Source organism: Felis catus, chromosome E1, assembly GCF_018350175.1.
Source record: "Felis catus isolate Fca126 chromosome E1, F.catus_Fca126_mat1.0, whole genome shotgun sequence".
NCBI lineage: Eukaryota > Metazoa > Chordata > Mammalia > Carnivora > Felidae > Felis > Felis catus.
The window spans coordinates 23,034,876-23,052,779 of record NC_058381.1 but is presented as its reverse complement, the minus strand read 5'-3'; the positions used below and the strand labels follow the sequence as shown (position 1 = coordinate 23,052,779).

At 38.0% G+C, this 17,904-nt stretch overlaps 1 protein-coding gene across 4 annotated transcripts in view; it reads right to left on the bottom strand.

Annotated features, from left to right (window-relative positions):
- The window catches only part of AP2B1 (adaptor related protein complex 2 subunit beta 1), a 127,275-nt gene that overhangs the window by 35,779 nt on the left and 73,592 nt on the right, over nt 1-17,904 (bottom strand). For 3 of the 4 annotated variants that reach the window (XM_023244427.2, XM_023244430.2, XM_023244428.2), the window contains 3 exons: nt 9,191-9,232; nt 8,188-8,334; nt 5,554-5,699 (listed from right to left, as the gene is read on the bottom strand). In XM_023244427.2, coding sequence (XP_023100195.1) covers nt 5,554-5,699; nt 8,188-8,334; nt 9,191-9,232 — 335 coding nt within the window. The remainder of the gene's footprint in view (nt 1-5,553; nt 5,700-8,187; nt 8,335-9,190; nt 9,233-17,904) is intronic. The other variant, XM_023244429.2, reaches the window with a different exon arrangement.

Sequence of the window (17,904 nt, the reverse complement as noted above, 5' to 3'; positions counted from 1 at the left end):
AATGGATTTGAGGAAGGAGAAAACATAAGTACAGAATTACTTTGTTAGTTTCTTATGTTTTCACACAACTAGAGGGACAGATTTAATAAGTCTGTTTCTCTTTTTTTTTTTTTTAAATATCTTTTCTTAGATAATTCTTAGGGGAAAGAACACTTAAGATTATATAAAATAAATACAGAGCTTACATTGCTAACATCTTTCAAGAGTCACAGGATGGCAGAAGAAACACTCTCTTTTTCCTAAACTATGCTTTAGAATATCAAAATGTAATAATAAAGTGATCCTGAGAATACACATCACTCATTTTGGTGTAACATTTGTAGATCAAAAAGCCATTCTGCTCTTATGATCTTGCTCTCATGGTCAGCAAACTCTGTCAAGAAAGCAGTATCAGGATAGAAACACGCCATCAGCCTAATCTTCTAAATGCTCTTCTTAGAAATGATATAGAAGAAACAAAGGAGGGAAAAATTCCTTACTAATCTACAGCTTCATCTTCTGCAAAATTATAAGCTAGAGAAAACCTACAAATTCCCAATTATATTAACGTGTGGCCAAAGCACACAAGATGAGCAGAACCAGTGAGAGAGAGAAAGGTGCAGTGCAAAACGCACAACGAGTTCAGAGGCAACTAGTGGTAGGTAGCAGGCCTCACATACTGATGGGAAATACCCATTCTCAGAAGAGAAACCCCCCCCCCCCCCATTCTGGTGCCAAGTGCTGTGAGTAGGCCAAAGATCAAACAGGAAACAACACAGAGGTGAGATGAAGAAAGAAGGTGGAAAATTTCCAGTGGGGCCTGGAGGTGATAGAGCTCAAAAAAGCAACACCTTCAGGGGCACTTGGGTGGCTCAGCTGGTTGAGCTTCCTACTTTGGCTCAGGTCATGATCTCCAGGTTTGTGAGTTCGAGTCCCACACTGGGCTTGCTGCTGTCAGGGCAGAGCCTGCTTCAGATCCTCTGTCCCTTTCTCTCTCTCTCCCCCTTCCCTGCTCATGCTCTCTCCCTCAAAAATGAATAAACATTAAAAAAAAAAAAAAAAAAAAAAAGCACTACCTTCTAAAGGGGAAACAGATACCTTAGAAGACAGAGGTAGAGACCAATAAGGAAATCTGTAGTGCTCAGGATTGAAATAAAAAGTATTCTTTAATAAAGTCAGGTTCTGAGAGGTAAAGGAGTTGTAGCCACACGGCAGTAAAGAGGGAGAGTCTCTGAGCAGCAAAGCCTAAAAAATGACCCTGGCTTATCTTCCTCATCTACAGGAGTCTCCTGCTAAGCTAGTCTTACAAGTTCCAACTCATTAAAAAAGGAGTATCAAAATGGTGTAAGCACAGCACACATTCAAAGACACTATTACATAAAAGTGGAAAAACAGCAGTACAAACTTCCTTATTGACAAACAAAACATACTTGAAAATGATTTGCCGTAAAAACAATGGAAATTATGAAACATTTATACAGGAAGTTAAGGGGAAAATACACTTAATAAAGCAACTGCAGCTACCAAAGGAGGACACAACAGTGAAGGAAGCACCTGGGGAAGAGATGGCCAGACAGCAGGAGAAGGTAAAGGAGAGTCAATAAAACTCAGAAAAGAATAAAAAAAATTATAACAAAGTTGCAAGATATGACTTCAATATACAAAAATCAATTCTACTTCTATATACCAGTAAGAAACAAATATTAAGATGAAAAGAATGCGATTTACGACATCAAAACCATGAAATACTTAAATCTGACAACAGATGTGCAAGAGGTATACATGAGAAATTATAAACAGTGCAGACAGACATTAAAGACGATTTAAGTAAATACATAAAGCAAGCTGATGGATTAGAACTCAATACTGTTTGAAGTCAATTCTCTGCCAAATTGATCTGCATATTTACTGCACTCTCAATCAAAATCCCAGCAGGCAAAGGACCTAGAATAGCCAAAACAGTTTTGAAAAAGAAGACAGTTTATAGTATCTGATTTCAAGGGTTATTATGGAAAACAAAGTTTACTTTGACTCTTACTTTTATACCATTAAAAATTATCTCAAAATGGATAACAGAAGTTAATGTAGAAGCTAAATCTAGAACATTTCTATGAAAAAAAAAAAACACAGAAAGAAACCACCTTTGTAACCATGGATCAGACAAAGATTTCTTAAAAACACAAAGAGCATAAGCAATAAAAAACTTCTGCTTTTTGAAAGACAGTTAAGAAAATAAAGCCACAAAAAGTATATGCAAGACATATATCTGATAAAGGACTTGTATCTAGAATATACAAAGAACTTATACTACTTGATAATAAAACAATTAAAAAAGAAAGATCTGAGCAGATATTTCACTAAAGAAGAATGGTCAATACGCTGATGAAAAAAACTGCTCAATATCATTAGTCATTAGGGGAATGCAAAAAAAAAAAAAAAAAAGAATTTTTTTTTTTTTAAAGTAGGCTTCATGCCCAGCACAGAGCCCAATGTGGGGCTTGAACTCACGACCCTGAGATCAAGACCTGAACTGAGATCAAGAGTCAGACACTCAATCGATGGGGCCAGGGGAATGAAAATTAAAATAAGAAATAAATTATATGCAAGTTACTATAAATCCATAAGAATGTCTAAAATTGGTAAGGATATAGAATAGCTAAAATTCTCACACTTACCATATGACCCTGCAATACCACTGCTAGGTAATTCCCCAGGAAAACTGAAAACATATATCCACCAAAGTCTTGTATATGAAATAGTCAAAGCAACTTTAATCATAAAATATAAAACTGGAAACAACCCTAAATTCCACCAACTGGTAAAAGGTAAACAAATTGTGGTACACTCCTCAATGGATACCACTCAGCAATAAAATGGACAGACTACTGATACATCACAAAGCATTATCCTAAGCAAAAGAAACCAGATGGAGACGACTTCATCACTTATAAAAAATTACAGAAAAAATATAATTACAGTGCTAGGGAGAGTTACAAAGAACAAGAGACACCATGGTAAACACAGTAAGAGACATAGAGAATAAAATCACTGCCACCCATGTAGCAATCTTGCCAGAAGATCAAGTCTAAATCTGATCAAGCCTATATATCTGCCTCCAATTTACAGATGTATCAGCAAAACCTAGATTGTGGAAAACTCCACAAATAAAAATATGTAATTTCTTCTACAAATAGATTCAAGAAAAAAAAGAGAGAAGAGAAACCTATAGGTCTGGAGAGACAAGACACAATCAACCAATTGGCATGTATGGGGACCTTATTAGGAACCCTGTTCAGACAAAGCAAACTGTGCAAGAACATTACACCACCATAAAAACCCACTGATTGGATGTTTAATAATATTAAAGAATTTAATGATATAAAGAAAATTTTGGTATGATAATAGCGTTCGGGTTATGAATGAAAAAAAGTCATGAAATATATATATATATATATATATAATATTTACACAGAAGAAAAAATTAGGAAAAAAGCATTTATAAAAGATAGATAAAAAAGAGTTAATAAAAACATAGTTCTCCCAAAAGGAAAATCTAAACAATGGAACAGTATAAAAATTTAAACATATAACCCTAAAAATTTTCTTGAAGTAAAGGACTTGGATGTACACATGGAATAGGCACACCTTATTCCAGGAAAAACTGACAAAGATTGGTTAATATTGGGAATATCCTAATAAAATTATTGGACCTCAAAATTTTGGGCAGCCAGACAAAATGATGTCATCACTTACACACTAACATGGGAAAAAATGAGGCTGGCCATAGACTTTTCCACAGGAACATTCAATGACAAAAGACAAGGGAGTGAAACAAAGAATTTGAGTCAAGGACTTTCAAGGATAAAGGTCATAGTTTTAACCACAAAAGACTGTCTAATTCACAGGACTGCTGTTTACATGAGCCCCCTTTGAGGAACATACCTCAAGAAAGGACATGTCCTCAAGAAAGGAAAACTTAAATAAAAGGACTGGCAGTAAGCACAAATCCAAGCCAAAACAAAGATGGGGATAAAGGTTAAAACAAAAAAAAAGGGGGGGGGAGTAAGTGTGTAGAAAAAAGAAAAATAAGCTCTTGGCCTCATCTCTCATCTGTCATAAATGGACTTCAAAGATGACAAATCAAGTAGTAGAATTTTAAGTATACTTCAGGTACAAAAGTAAATCCAAAGAGAGATAGTACTATTGACATTAGGCAATGTGGGGGGCAGAATAGATACAAGTTACAGTAGGAAATCAAGAGACTATCTTCACAGAAACAGGGACTAATGGAATTTTATAAAAAAAAAAAAAAAAAAAGCAGAACCATCAACAAAGATATAAGGTTTTCTCAATATCAGACTTAAAAAAAAGGCAAACACAAATAGATATGAGTATGAAGATAGGCTATGCAGACTGCCATTATTACAACAAATCTGTCCATCAGCCTTGGCTTTTAACCTGGCCAGCTCCCTGAAAATAGCTGGAAACAGAACTAACCTGAGAAAGTCTTCTCTCTAGACACTTAAGTGATTTCTAATGTGCCAACTTTCAAATCTAGGGTATAGAAGTTATTTCCAATTGCTTAGAAGTAAGTAAGACAGTCGCCGATGCAAGCTGTCATCAACAAATTTTATTAAATCTGCTTTATGGGGTCCAATTACTACTTTGTTAGAAACAAGTTTGAATATCTTGTATTTATGAATCTGCCATCAAAGTCTAGCAGGCAGTTTCCTGAACCACAATATTTAATAATGAACAGTGATGCTTCAGAACTACAGGACATCAATATTTTACATTTTCATGTTCTCTTCCTTATTAAGGCAAAGCAGATTGTCACCCTATATATTCAGCTAACAGGTATACTATCTTTCAAATATCTTACATAAATCAAAGTATGTTCATTTTTCCCACCAAAATGTGGGATTTGGACAGACGTTTGTTTTGTTCACTACTTTAGCACCAGCACCTAGGAATGTCTGGCACATAGATGCTAAACAATTATTTGTTGAATGAATAAATGGATTTCAATTAGAATTTTTTTTTTTTTTTTTTTGGTAAATGGTTTATTAAAAACATTCTAGTCCTAGAATCCTTTAAGAAGACAGTAAGTTCTGATTTCCTTATTCCATATGAATAAATGTCTCAAGAAAATTCCTCAGGGCTTCCAGAGTTGAAGCTGACAAGTGAACAGACACACAAGAGCCAGCACTCACTCTACACTCAACCTTTGCCTACATGAGAGTTGGTTTTTTTTTAATGTTTATTTATTTTTGAGAGAGAGAGAGAGAGACAGAGACAGAGACAGAGTACGAGCAGGGAAGGGGCAAAAAGAGCGAGATATAGAATCCAAAGCAGGCTCCAGGCTCCAAGCTATCAGCACAAAGCCTGATGTGGGGCTTGAACCCATGAACCATGAGATCATGACCTGAGCTGGCAGTCAGCTGCTTAACCAACTGAGCCACCCAGGCGCCCTTCTGACATGCATATCTAACGTATTGTTAAATGGAACATTCTCTTGTTGGACACAAGGCACAATGCTGTTTAGTGATTGAGCCAAGGACTCAGACTTCTTACCTATTCTTGTTAAACTGGATTGCAAAATCTGTCATATGCTGCAGAGCTTTGTTGGTGAAGTTCATTTCCATATAGATGTGCCCTTGGCGGTGAGTAAATGTTCCAGAAATCTCCAACCCTTTAGCTTTTACTGCAGGCAGCCAGACCTAAAAGACAGTATAAAGCTCAATGGAACCACACAAGATTTATCTTCATGCTCTTTGTTTTGAATATACAAAGATTAAATTAAGATTTCACTTCTTTAGGAAATTATGGTGATTTTTATACCATAAATATCAAGTTAGATCCAAAAGGCTCCGATAATGTCATATTTTCTGAATTTTGAGATCATCCTCAATTAAAGAACCAAACCAAACACACACACACACACACACACACACACACACACACACACACACACACACACAGTATATGAGTAACCCTGGCTACTTCTCCATTTCTGTTCAACTTGGTCATTTTACTGCTTGAGTACTGCTACCAACTGTATAGACAAGGAAAAGAAAGACTCCAATGAGTATAATGTGTTTGGTTTTTTTAATTGGCACTTTTGGTAACAGGCTTAAAAGTGAAGAAACTGAATCTACTAATGAAAATAGTATGTCTGTATCTTTGAAGACTTTTCTTTTAATCATCACCAAAACTATTATCAGTAATCTTAAGGACAAAGACCATGTCTTATGTAGATTTTTAACTCTTGCTATAGGTTCCAGTAAATAGTACTTAGATGTTGTTTAAATAATTTGAATGTCTATCCTTTCTATATAATTCATCCATAACCCACCCCTGGCCCCAGAAACCCCTGGACTGTAAGAGTTAATTAAGAAAAAAAAAAAAAAAAAATCAGAAAATTCATGAATTGTTCTGACCACCAAAGACTAAATACCAAAGCATCAGTGGGTAGTGAATAAACTTGGGAACATATTTGGCCACACTAAAGAAATAAAGGAGAAGAAAATAAAACAAAACAACCATAAGATATTTTTCATCTATCAGAGGGTCAAAAATCCTAAAAGTCAATAACCCTTAATGGAGAATATAAGCAACCTGGCACTTTGCATTGTGCTGCTGGGAATGTAATTTGAAGTCTCCTTTTAGAAGGTAAGTTGAGAATACTTATTTTATTTTTTAATGTTTATTTATTTTTTGAGAGAGAGGGAGAGAGTGCAAGTGGGGTGGGGCAGAGAGAGAGAGAGAGAGGGCGAGAAAGAATCCTAAGCAAGCTCCACTGTCAAAACAGAGCTGGACAGGGCTCACCCCCACAAACCGTGAGATCACGACCTAAGCTGAAATCAAGAGTCAGATGCTCAATTGACTGAGCCAACCAGGCGCCCCAGAGAATGTCTATTTTGATATTTATATATATACCACACTATACATACACAAAGATGTTTGCTGCAGTGCTATAATGACAAAGAAAGAGGGAGGAGTTGGTAGGACTAAGGGAATAACCTGTATGTCCATCAACAGGGGAATGATTAAATAAATTGTGGTACATCAATACAGTGGATACAGACATTCAAAAGAATACAGCAGAGAAAAAACAAGATGGAAAACAGTATATTCCACTGACATTAGTACTGTTAAAGGACACAGACATAGGTATATGTTCTTATAGAACACACAAAAGTTAATAGGGGCTATCTATGAGAAAGTGGGGGCAGAAAGACTTAATTTTCCATCTGTTATTTCCGCATTATTTACATTTGTCATTTGTATGTATTACTTTAATGTTAGTAAAAAAAAATGCATTAGATAATCTTTTAATCAACAATGAAAAGTCTATGGGATAATATCCAACACAGAAACCTCACAACAAAGCTACTGTATTGCGCCAAAACATTACGGTTCAGTTTTAAATCCTATTTTTGGCTTCTCTCTTCAGCTGCTGTGTAGATCAAGTTATGAACCCTGGAATGGACAACTGGTCTATATTTCTGTAGCAGGGATCCTCCACGAGTCAGGTGAGCAGGTAGAGAATTTAGGAAACAGACAGGCAGGTTGTCCCTCAGAAAGGCAATTACAAGAGACTGAGCCTAGCTGGATGGTACTTCACCAAAGGGTGAAGTAAGCTTCACTTACAGTGAGTTTCCCTTTTTGAATTTCAGTCTGAGCATGACATTAAGCAAGGCTGAGACTAGAAAAGCACCAATGACAGAAACCCAAATCAGCACTCTAAAAAGGTACACTAAAACCCAGGAAGGCTGCATGTGAGCAACAAGTGTAGTAGAATCCATCTGTAATACCAACTGAAACAGGGAATGGAAAGGATGACAAGTAAAAACGTTACCCCTCTAGTGTATATGTACCCCTCTAGTGTATTCTACCCTCCCTGACCCTGCTGTTGCATTGTTAACTGGATTTATACTAGACTGACATCAGCGCTGACAAGCCAGACAACATTTCTACACAAGAACAAAACACAAATATTCAATACTTCTAATTTTAAGTCTAATTATAAAAATGGTTAATGAGGATGCTACAGTGCTTCTTATTGCCAAATTTTAGACCACTTTTTATCTTCCTCTTAAATCCTCTAGGACAAGGGCCCAAACTTCGGATTTATTATCAGTGGAAGTAACAAAAAATGCCAAGTTATTCAGGTCTTGTTCATTACGAAAGTATTGCTTTACTTACAGCCTTAGGAGCCACATATCCACCAGGTGCCATGCCTATCCCTGTGGAGAGTTCAAACAGGTCGTTCAAACCACTGCTGACCACAGCAGGAGTAGGTGAAGGAGCGAAGGTTGCAGGCACTGATGATGGGATGAACGACTGTCCCACCTGCAGGGAAAAAGGGAAGGGGCAGGGGGGACCAGGAAGAACACATTAATAGCCCTTAACCTGTTGCTCTATATTTTAGTAGTATTGATAAAACAACAAGAATACATCATAATTATAATATTCTTAGGAGCTGAATTAGTATATTCTTTATCCTTTTAATCATCACAGTTATTTTTTCATCACTGATGATATACAAACACTCTTTAGAAGTTCTATCAAGAGAGACTAAAACAGTAGGATCAGGAACAGAGTGATCCAAGATCTTTTCTGTTTGTTTCCAATTTTAGCTTCCATGATTCTGTGCAAAAGGCCTACAGGCACCCTAACGAAGGGGGAGGCTGTTTCTATAGAAAGAAGAAGCATCCAACTTAGAAAGCAGTTCTAGTTCCACTTGGGTGCAGACAAGTCTTACTTTCCCATTTAGGCATAAATATCTGGTAGGAAACTCTCCTGGGGGGAGATGGATATTCATACCCCCAAACTCAGTCACTTACGAGGAGAGTCTCCCTCTGAGTCCAGCTGACTCTCTCAAGTTCTTTGTAGATGACGCTAAAGAGTAAGAACATTCTCTAGTCAAGATGGCAGGTTCCATTTCCTTTAGCTCTTTAATGTCAGGAAGACAAAGACCTCTGTAGACACCAGAGCGCCAATCCCTAAAGATGTCCCTACACATGTGGTGTACACCTCCGAAGATTCCAAGTAACCCTACGCCACTTTCTACTCTTCATATGCTTCTACAGAGGTTCTGGTGTACAATGCTAGATAGCAGCGGTGGCTGGCCTGAGAATGTGTGCATAGGAAAGGCATCAAACAGGGGGCAGCGCATCCCATGGTGAAAAAAACGGATGGCACTTACTGCCGGACTTCCTCCAATGCCCCCGCCAAGGTCACTGCCAAGCTGAAAGAGAGAAGGAGAGAGAGGAGAGAGAGGTAGAGTTCATTTAGCTAAGTACTAGATGCCCATTTAGAATCTGTAAATAGCTCTACCAAGTTGCTAGGAATACATGCTATTCAACTTGACTCCCAAAGCCTAAAGAAATTCTAGATTGCAAAGAAAATATGTCCTAGGGGAACCGAGTAGTGGCACTGACGGTGTGTGGGAGTTCTGAGAAAACTTGGAAAGAAGATGGAGCTGGGACATCTCAGCGATGTTTCAGATCCAATCTTCCCACTGGGGTACATAGGCACAAACCGAAACAGGACTTAAAGAATTTACATATTCCAAGAAGCTCTATCTCCAAGGAGTAATGTTTTGAATGTGTTTTATTTTTTCCTTCAAAGGAAATTTAAGGGAGAAAAAAAAAGAAAAGCAAAGAAAAACTAAAATGTGCTTTGATCTATAAAACCTGCTGTTCCACTGAGAAAGTGGGAACCAAACCAGTATTGAGCAATTTCAAGCTTCAAAAATTATAGGTTGAACAAGAGTGATTTTTAGAGTTTAGAACTTTCCTAAGAAAGAAAACAGCTGGGAGAGGAAGATATCCTATCTGGGGAGGAAGTAGGAAGGCATGCAATGCTTCAAATCTCTTTCACAGTTGACACTACTAAGGAGAAATGCTGTGATTTATTTGGAGATCATTTAAAAGGATGCTAACTATTGGAGAATTAGATGGACTTAATTAGCTAGGTGACAGGAAAATAATTCCACATGGTCTTAATCTGGCCTTTTCTCCCCTCAGGGCTCTGATATAATTCACCCTGAAGTCAGTCTTCCACGACAAAAGCATTAAAGAAGAACAGAAGCTGAAAATAGCTGGCATGAAGAAACACACACGCACACGCACGCACACACACGCACACGCACACACACCAGCGCTGTTTAAAAAGCAAACACCACCTTTTTTGGCTACGATTCCACATTTGCCTCTTCCCTAGTTCTCATTGTACATTTGAAGTTCTTCTCTGAATCACCAAATGCCTTGTCTACTCTACAAAACACTGTTTCCTTTATTATCTGTCATTTAGTGGTAGAAACTTGGAAATCTTTGTGTGTGGTTATGTTAAAAAACAAAATTGTACTGGTTTTCAGGACTTGAGAAAGAGTATTTATCTTCGCAGTGAAAAAATACATGAAACAGTGTTGCCAAAATCTAAAAAATACTCTACATTGAAAAACATGGAGACATACGACAAAATTCTGTTTCTACCGTGACAGAAAAGGCAGGTGCTTCAGAACTAGCATTACTAAGCATCCTCTGCACTAAGTTACAGAGCACTCCAAACCTCAAAGAGCCATTTCTAGAACCTGATTCCTGAAAATTACTTAATGGTTGAATACAAGCCAAAAATTAACATGTGTAAATAAATAAAAAGGTCACCACAACTAAGAATTCAAATAACTGGGAAAGTCTAAAGTAAAGAGAAAAGATATTACACACCTGCTTTCTCCCTGGTTCTGGAATAGCACACATCTGTAGCATGACATCTGAAAACCACCTTTTATTCAAACAAACACTCCTATAATGTCAACCGGATACAAGGCACTATGGGGAATGTAAAGATGCCAGGCAGTGAGGGGAATACATAGATGAATAAAACCCAGACGTTGCAAACTGGCAGGAGAAATAGAACATGAATGCAAAACCATACAGAATATACTAAAGCAAAAAAGGTAAGTACTGAAGGGAAGAGCCTCCTTTTGGCTGAAGGATAATGAAAAGCTTCAAAGAGGTGGTAATGTGGGATTATAAAAAGCAAAAATGGGGGAGGTTATTTCCCAAATAGCATGAACAAAGGCTGAAAGAGCATGAATAATAGTAGGATCAAAAAGAATGAGTAGTCCAATTAGACTGAGCACAGGGTAGATATGTGTATATAAAAAAACAAAACAAAACAAAAAAAACAGCCACAGAAAATAAGTTTGCAAAGGCAGGCTGATTACAGGAGGTTTATGGAATAAGATATAAATTTTTCAGGAGTACTTCAGTTGGGTTCTATCAACTATGGCTTTCAACTTTAGATACACAATTCAGTCAACCACCTGTGTGTGTATAGTGGGGAGGCATTTAAAAAAACACTATGCCCGAGTTTCAGCCCCCCAACGTAGTGATTTAATTGTGCTGGGGTGGAGCCCGGGCATCAGAATTTTGAAAGGCTCTCCTAGTGATTCTAATGTATAGACAAGGTTGAAAACCAATGCCTTAAAGAATTAATATTTGGAATCAGAAAAGATTGATCCATTCAAAATTACTTTGGAGCTAACTCCTGAATAAAAAGAAAGTTACAACTTGAGCAGAAAGGAAAAAAAAAACTCTTAATAAGGGTGGGATGAATGTACAGTGTCTCATTTGTCCTGCTGCTTTGATCTGGTTTGACTTTCTGATGGGCTTATTATCCCTTCTTCCCCTCAACCATTCTCCTCCCCTCTGGCCAGGTGTACAATCCAAGCTTAAAAGAGCAAATTCTTTACGGACCTGGTTGGCACTTGGCAAGGAAGAAACCACACACTGGAAGAGAAACAGTGGTTTTATCCAATATGCTAAATTCAATAAAAGACATTGATAAAAGGCACTCACTGGTGGTATTATTTCCAAAGGAAATAAAGCCCATTTACAGCCCTTATTTTCTTAGATTTCATTCTTATTATCTTTGAGTGTTATATGAACATTATCTTAGCCAGATAAGATCTGAATGTACTCTCCCCACCACACTGCTTGTCAATTTTATTCAAAACCATTAAAGAAACTGAAAAGCAATTCCAATACTCCCATGTTTATGTTCAATATATCAGATACAACACAGCTTCAACCCAGAATCAGGAAATCTGATCTTAAGAGACAGGACCCAAAGGGTATCAAGAGACACATAGCCAAATATGTAAAGGTTCACCTATGTCCAGAGAGCAAAGGGAAAGGATAGCTTCAATACGTTTTCTGACTAGCAAAACTGTAACCTACTCAGACTTTATTCAGCATCTTTCCTTTTGACTGAAAAAGTTCCTAGGGGAGGTTATCATCCTCTTCTTGGAAAACATGACAAAGGTGATAGCACAGTCATGGGCAGGAGTGACTAATAAAGAGATGTCAGCAAGGATGGGAGCCAATTACCCAGTGAGTGGCCTCTCTTGTCTACAGTGACAAGCAGGATGATTGCAAATATTAAGAAAAAGAAGCTGGAAAACTGAATAAAACTCAGAAAAGTTCTCATGTTGGCCTCAACTAGCCATCAACCATTTCAGTTCAGTTGTTGGTATTATTTGGAGTCAGACTAGATTCATCTTAGTCCAGCTATACTTATCAGGTAGGGTACAAAATCAGCCAAACTAGGACTTGTAAAAATTTAGTAATATCTGTTATCCAGTGAGCTGGTGGGAGCAGAGTGAAAAGGGTTAGGTGTGCAGGGCATGGCTTTAATCCCCATCTCAGGTGTCTAGATACTGTGTTTTAAGTGTCTCTTGGAGCTAACCACTTCCCACAGTTCCCAGAATTGTCTTACTACAGCTGCCATTTTCTCCATGAAGGAAATAATGCCAGCTAAACCAGGATAGATGAAGATGAAGAAAGGAGAAGTGCCAATGTTGGCAAAACAATATTTCAAATGTTGAAAAGTGAGAATTTTCTGAAAGGTCTGAAGCTGATACCCAAGTCCAAATGGTGGTATGGTTAGTGAACCAAGCCACAGTGGTTTGGTTCCCCCCGTCCCCCATCTAAATCATAGTTGGCGGTAGTCATTAAATGGCACTGAAAATAATATTAACATTTGGCCACTGCTAATACTGGCCACTTTACCATCCCTGAAGTAGTGCTGAACTGGGCTCAGTTCATGCTGAACTATATAATAATGTATCCTTGCAATGTTAACTGGATGGAAAGCAATGAGTTCATGGTGATTTACTGTAACTTATGGGCTAAAGGGATTTCAGCATTGTTATATGATCTCTGCAACAGAACCAGGTTGAGCCAAAAGTTTTAGCTGAGTCTGCCCACAACTCTAGTTCAGCTAGATACCAAAAGAAAACACCCTCATCCAATGGCAAAATGCTAAATAGCAGAAATACAGAGGGAGAAGTCAGGACTAAGGTTCTAAAGGCAACAAGTCTACCCGACTCCAAGAAAAGAAAAGAAGTCTTTTTATAAAAGGGTTATCAGGGGCCCCTGGATGACTTGAGTGTCTGACTTTGGCTCAGGTCATGATCTCATGGTTCATGGGTTCGAGCCCCGCATCGGGCTCTGTGCTAACAACTAGGAGCCTGGAGCCTGCTTCCGATTCTGTCTCCCTCTCTCTCTGCCCCTTCCCTGCTCACACTCTGTCTCTGTCTCTCTCTCAAAAATAAATAAATATTAAAAAAAAAAAAAGGGTTATCAGCTGAGATGGCCACCAAGTAGACGAAAGAAAGAAAGAAAGAAAGAAAGAAAGAAAGAAAGAAAGAAAGAAAGAAAGAAAGGAAAGAAAGAAAGAAAGAAAGAAAGAAAGAAAGAAAGAAAGAAAGAAAGAAAGAAAGAAAGAAAGAAAGAAAAAGAAAAAATTCCACAAATAATGATCACAATGGCCAATCTTGGTTAGCTCCTTTCAGGTACGTGTATCTGGCCAGTCCAAAATATACTGACCTCTTCTAAACCTGTGGTGCTGAGCGTCTCAAGACATTCTCTTAATTAGAAGTGCAGATCTTAAGCTCACAAATTTCTTTGCTTCTGTCTAGAGTTATTACCTTTTTCATGTAATGCTTTTCAGAACTGATTTAATTAAAGGGAGTCTAAAGGAATGCTTACTGATAGCTCTGTTATTATTAAGGAGTCAAAATAGAATGATGTAAAAATAGCATACAGTGATTTCCATCACAAATAATAAAATTTGTACCAAAATCCTATTGGTGTTAAAAACATTAGTCTATGTTTTTCCTATTAGGGTTTTAGATTTTAGAAGGCACACAACATCTCCTAGGTAAAAGTAGGTAAAAGTGTAATTTTCAGCTGTTTGGCTGCAAATATTAATTTGATCTTCAAAAAGCTATTCAGAAAAGTATCATAAAATACAACTAAAACTGGTGAAAAGGATCTGTAACCATGCAAAAGCTATTAAACAAACTGACAGCTAAGAATGGACCAAATGTGAAATAGTGAAAATTAGTTGAGATCCCACAAAATCATCAGATGACTCTTTAGCTTGACAGAAAAAAAGGGCTTTGATTATCAACAGCAAAGTAGGGGGATGTAACAGAACACTTCCTGAGGTGGGACAAGGAACAGAATGTGTCACTAGCAGTCTCTTAGCTCCAACAGAACCCAATGAGGAGTAGAGTAAAACTCCACAGGAGAAGCTCTTCCTCCTGTCTCATTTTCCTTTGCCGTCCTTACTACCTGCCTATAGAGTTGTTTGTCATCTCTCTTCCCCACACCGGAACATATGCTTGCAAGGGCTAGACACAACTATGTTCCCAGTACACAGAATGAAGTCTGATACAGAAACAGCACTCAAATATTTATTCAGGGAATGAATGTTCTACTAACCATATAAACAGGAATACTAGCAATATTACTTCTTGGGAGGACAATTTTGAAATGAATCATTTTATTGGAGAAAATTATCACAAAATGGACAGAAGCCTGACAAAATTGTTTCATCAACTGGCCTAGAGCATCCTATCGGCATCGACATTTCTGACACACAGGAACAGAACCAATTAGGGAAAAAAAGGACCCAGTCCCCATCCTAAGGCCAAAGTCCTTTCTAGAGAGGAAGTGTATTATTGTCGGAGCAGTTCTGACAGCAAGTTTTCAGCAGAATGCCCTGTGCATCATTTATTTGCTTTGATAGCACTAGTGGTTTATATCACAGTTCACTGGCAAAGAGATGAGAAGACAGCATTTTGTGGCTCTGCTTACAAAGAGGGTAAGATGAACAATCTTGTTCCTTTTGCTGCAAAACAGATGTATGAACTTATATGGTCCCTGTTTTCACAAATGAATACACTTCTACAGTCCTTCTCAAGCTTTCATGTGCCTCCTAGTGGCACGCTAGCCCAAACTCAACACCTGGGATGTACAGCGAGAAGAGGCACAGGGCAAACAAGCCTTGTGTTTTATCTTAAACATTCATGCAATTTTACAGTCTAAGCCTTTACACAGCGGTGTTTAGTCTGTGTTTATATTCCTTACCATCAAATAAGAATGACACTGCAAGACGATGAGCCAAGTTTATTCTGCAGCTCATCTGCACTCTGCTGAGTACTCCATAGACCATGTACTCCAGTTTGAAAAGTACCAAAGTTAGGTGAGACCAGACTCTATTTTAGAAGATGACAACAAACTAGAAGAATCACAGGATAGTCTTGGGTTCAAATCTTGACTCTGAGACTTACTTGCTATGACACCTTCAGTTTTCTATAAAATGGGGTTCAATACCAATTTCCCTGCAGAGTTATTCTGAGGTTTAGAAATTACAAGAGTTGCAGCACAGGAAACCAGAACAGAAATTGAACTCAGTATTGAGTAATTATTCCCCCAAATTGCCTGAGGCCAGCCTTGGTCAAATCTACACATTGATAAAAAGACAGTGGGGTTGGGGCGCCTGGGTGGCTCAGTTGGTTAGGTGTCCGACTTCAGCCCAGGGCATGATCCCGTACTTTGTGGGTTCAAGCCCCATGTCGGGCTCTGTGCTGAGAGCTCAGAGCCTGGAGCCTGCTTCAGATAGATTCTGTGTCGACCTCTCTCTCTGACCCTCCCCTGCTTGCACTCTGTCTCCCAAAAATAAATAAATATTAAAAAAAAAAAAAAAAAAGACAATGGGGTTACAGAAGCCACACTGAAGATTTACCAGGCAAAACTGGGCTATAATTCAAAAACCTCTCTCCACAACAGCACCAACTCTAAAACTTAAGCTCTTTAATCACTGCAAATATTTTCCAGAGGAAGAAATAGGAAGATGCAAAGCTAGTATGTAGTGGTTTAGTCCTGTGGGCTAAAAAAAACTAAAATTATCACTAAAATAGTTCCCGACTTAAAATTTCTGAAAGGCAAAAATAAAAGAAAGGGTGGGAGGGCACACTTATCATCATGAGCACCGAGGAATGTAGAGAATTGCTGAGTCACTCTATTGTACACCTGACACTGATATAACGCTGCATGTTAATTATACTGGAAAAAAACAACAGCATAGAGTGGGAGGATTTGAAAAGCATACACTGGAGTTAGGAAAAGGCCATTTCTCCTCTATCCCACAATACTCCAGCTGGGCACACTGAAAGGACATTTCTCTGGCAGGAAAACCTTTGTCAGCAAAGAGAAAGGGCACTCTGGATAATGCTTCCTTTCCGTTCTTCATGTACAATAGCGCTATTTATCTAAACAGAATAGTGCACGGCACCTTGGATGAATAAAAGGCTATAATTTAGCCAAGGTCTATGCTGACAGCCTGAAAGTAAAGGCAACAACAACAAAAATCAAGACTCAATTATTATTACTTTAGTGATCTCACAGATGTCAGACCTATCAGCAAATGCTGTACGTTTATAACACGTATGCAGGAGTTATGAGCATGGGCGTCAGGTCACCTCCCACACTACACCAAACCAAGATTTGGACTGTCAGAAAAATCACACTACCCAGAATGAGCACTTTCTTAGGTTTCGTATTAGAGGCACCAAAAGACCCATACACGATTTCTGAAACTAAGAAACAAAGACTCAAGTAACTACTTTTGTAAGCCTACATTTAGATAGTATACTATCCTGCTTTACATCAACTATGGAAGTTTCAATACAATTCATCCAACATCAAGGTGACAGTTAAGTTTATATTAATGGAAGGAGGAAACTATCTACAGAGTTCAAGCAAAAGAGAATATGCTAAGGCAGGCAGAAACTAAAATGGGGTTATTTCAGTAAGGAGACTGAAAAGAGTATGGAGGAAATCCACTTTGACTCGAGTCCGATGATGAAAAAGCGTTCCATTTTTTAAATCTGCAGCTCTGCCTAAATCAATGATTTTCAAAGATGCCTGTCTCCTAAATAAATAAATAAATAAATAAATAAATAAATAAATATCAACTAGGAGACATGGGGTCTGTGTGTGTTTTGAATGTTTCTTTTTGAGAGAGAGAGTGAGGGCAAGCGGGGGAAGGGCGGGGGTAGTAGCTGTGGGGGGGACAAAGGATCCAAAGTGAGCTCTGCGCTGACAGCAGGAAGCCCATCGTGGGGCTTGAACTCATGAATTGCGAGATCATGACTTAAGCTGAAGCTGGATGCTCAACCGACACCCTGGCACCCCTGTGTATTTTCTCTATATCAGAACAATATCCCCACTCACTCCTTTTTCAGTTTAAAAATCACAGCTGTTAGAAGTCACTGTTATTGATGGAAGAAGGCTGAAGTCTTCAGGTGTTATGGCAAATAAGAATAATAACAATGATAAACAGATAAATATTTCCTTAACAACAATTCTAGAAAAAGCCTCTATTCCCTAAATCTCAAAATTTTATAAACGTGATAATGAAAGAAGGTAAAACAAGATCTAATGGGAGGATCACAAGAATATGAAAAGAGAAGAACATTCTCTAGTGAATATCAAGTTATAAGACAGAAGGACAGAAAAATGGGAGACAATCCAAAATACAAAAACAATTTCCAGTCTCCAA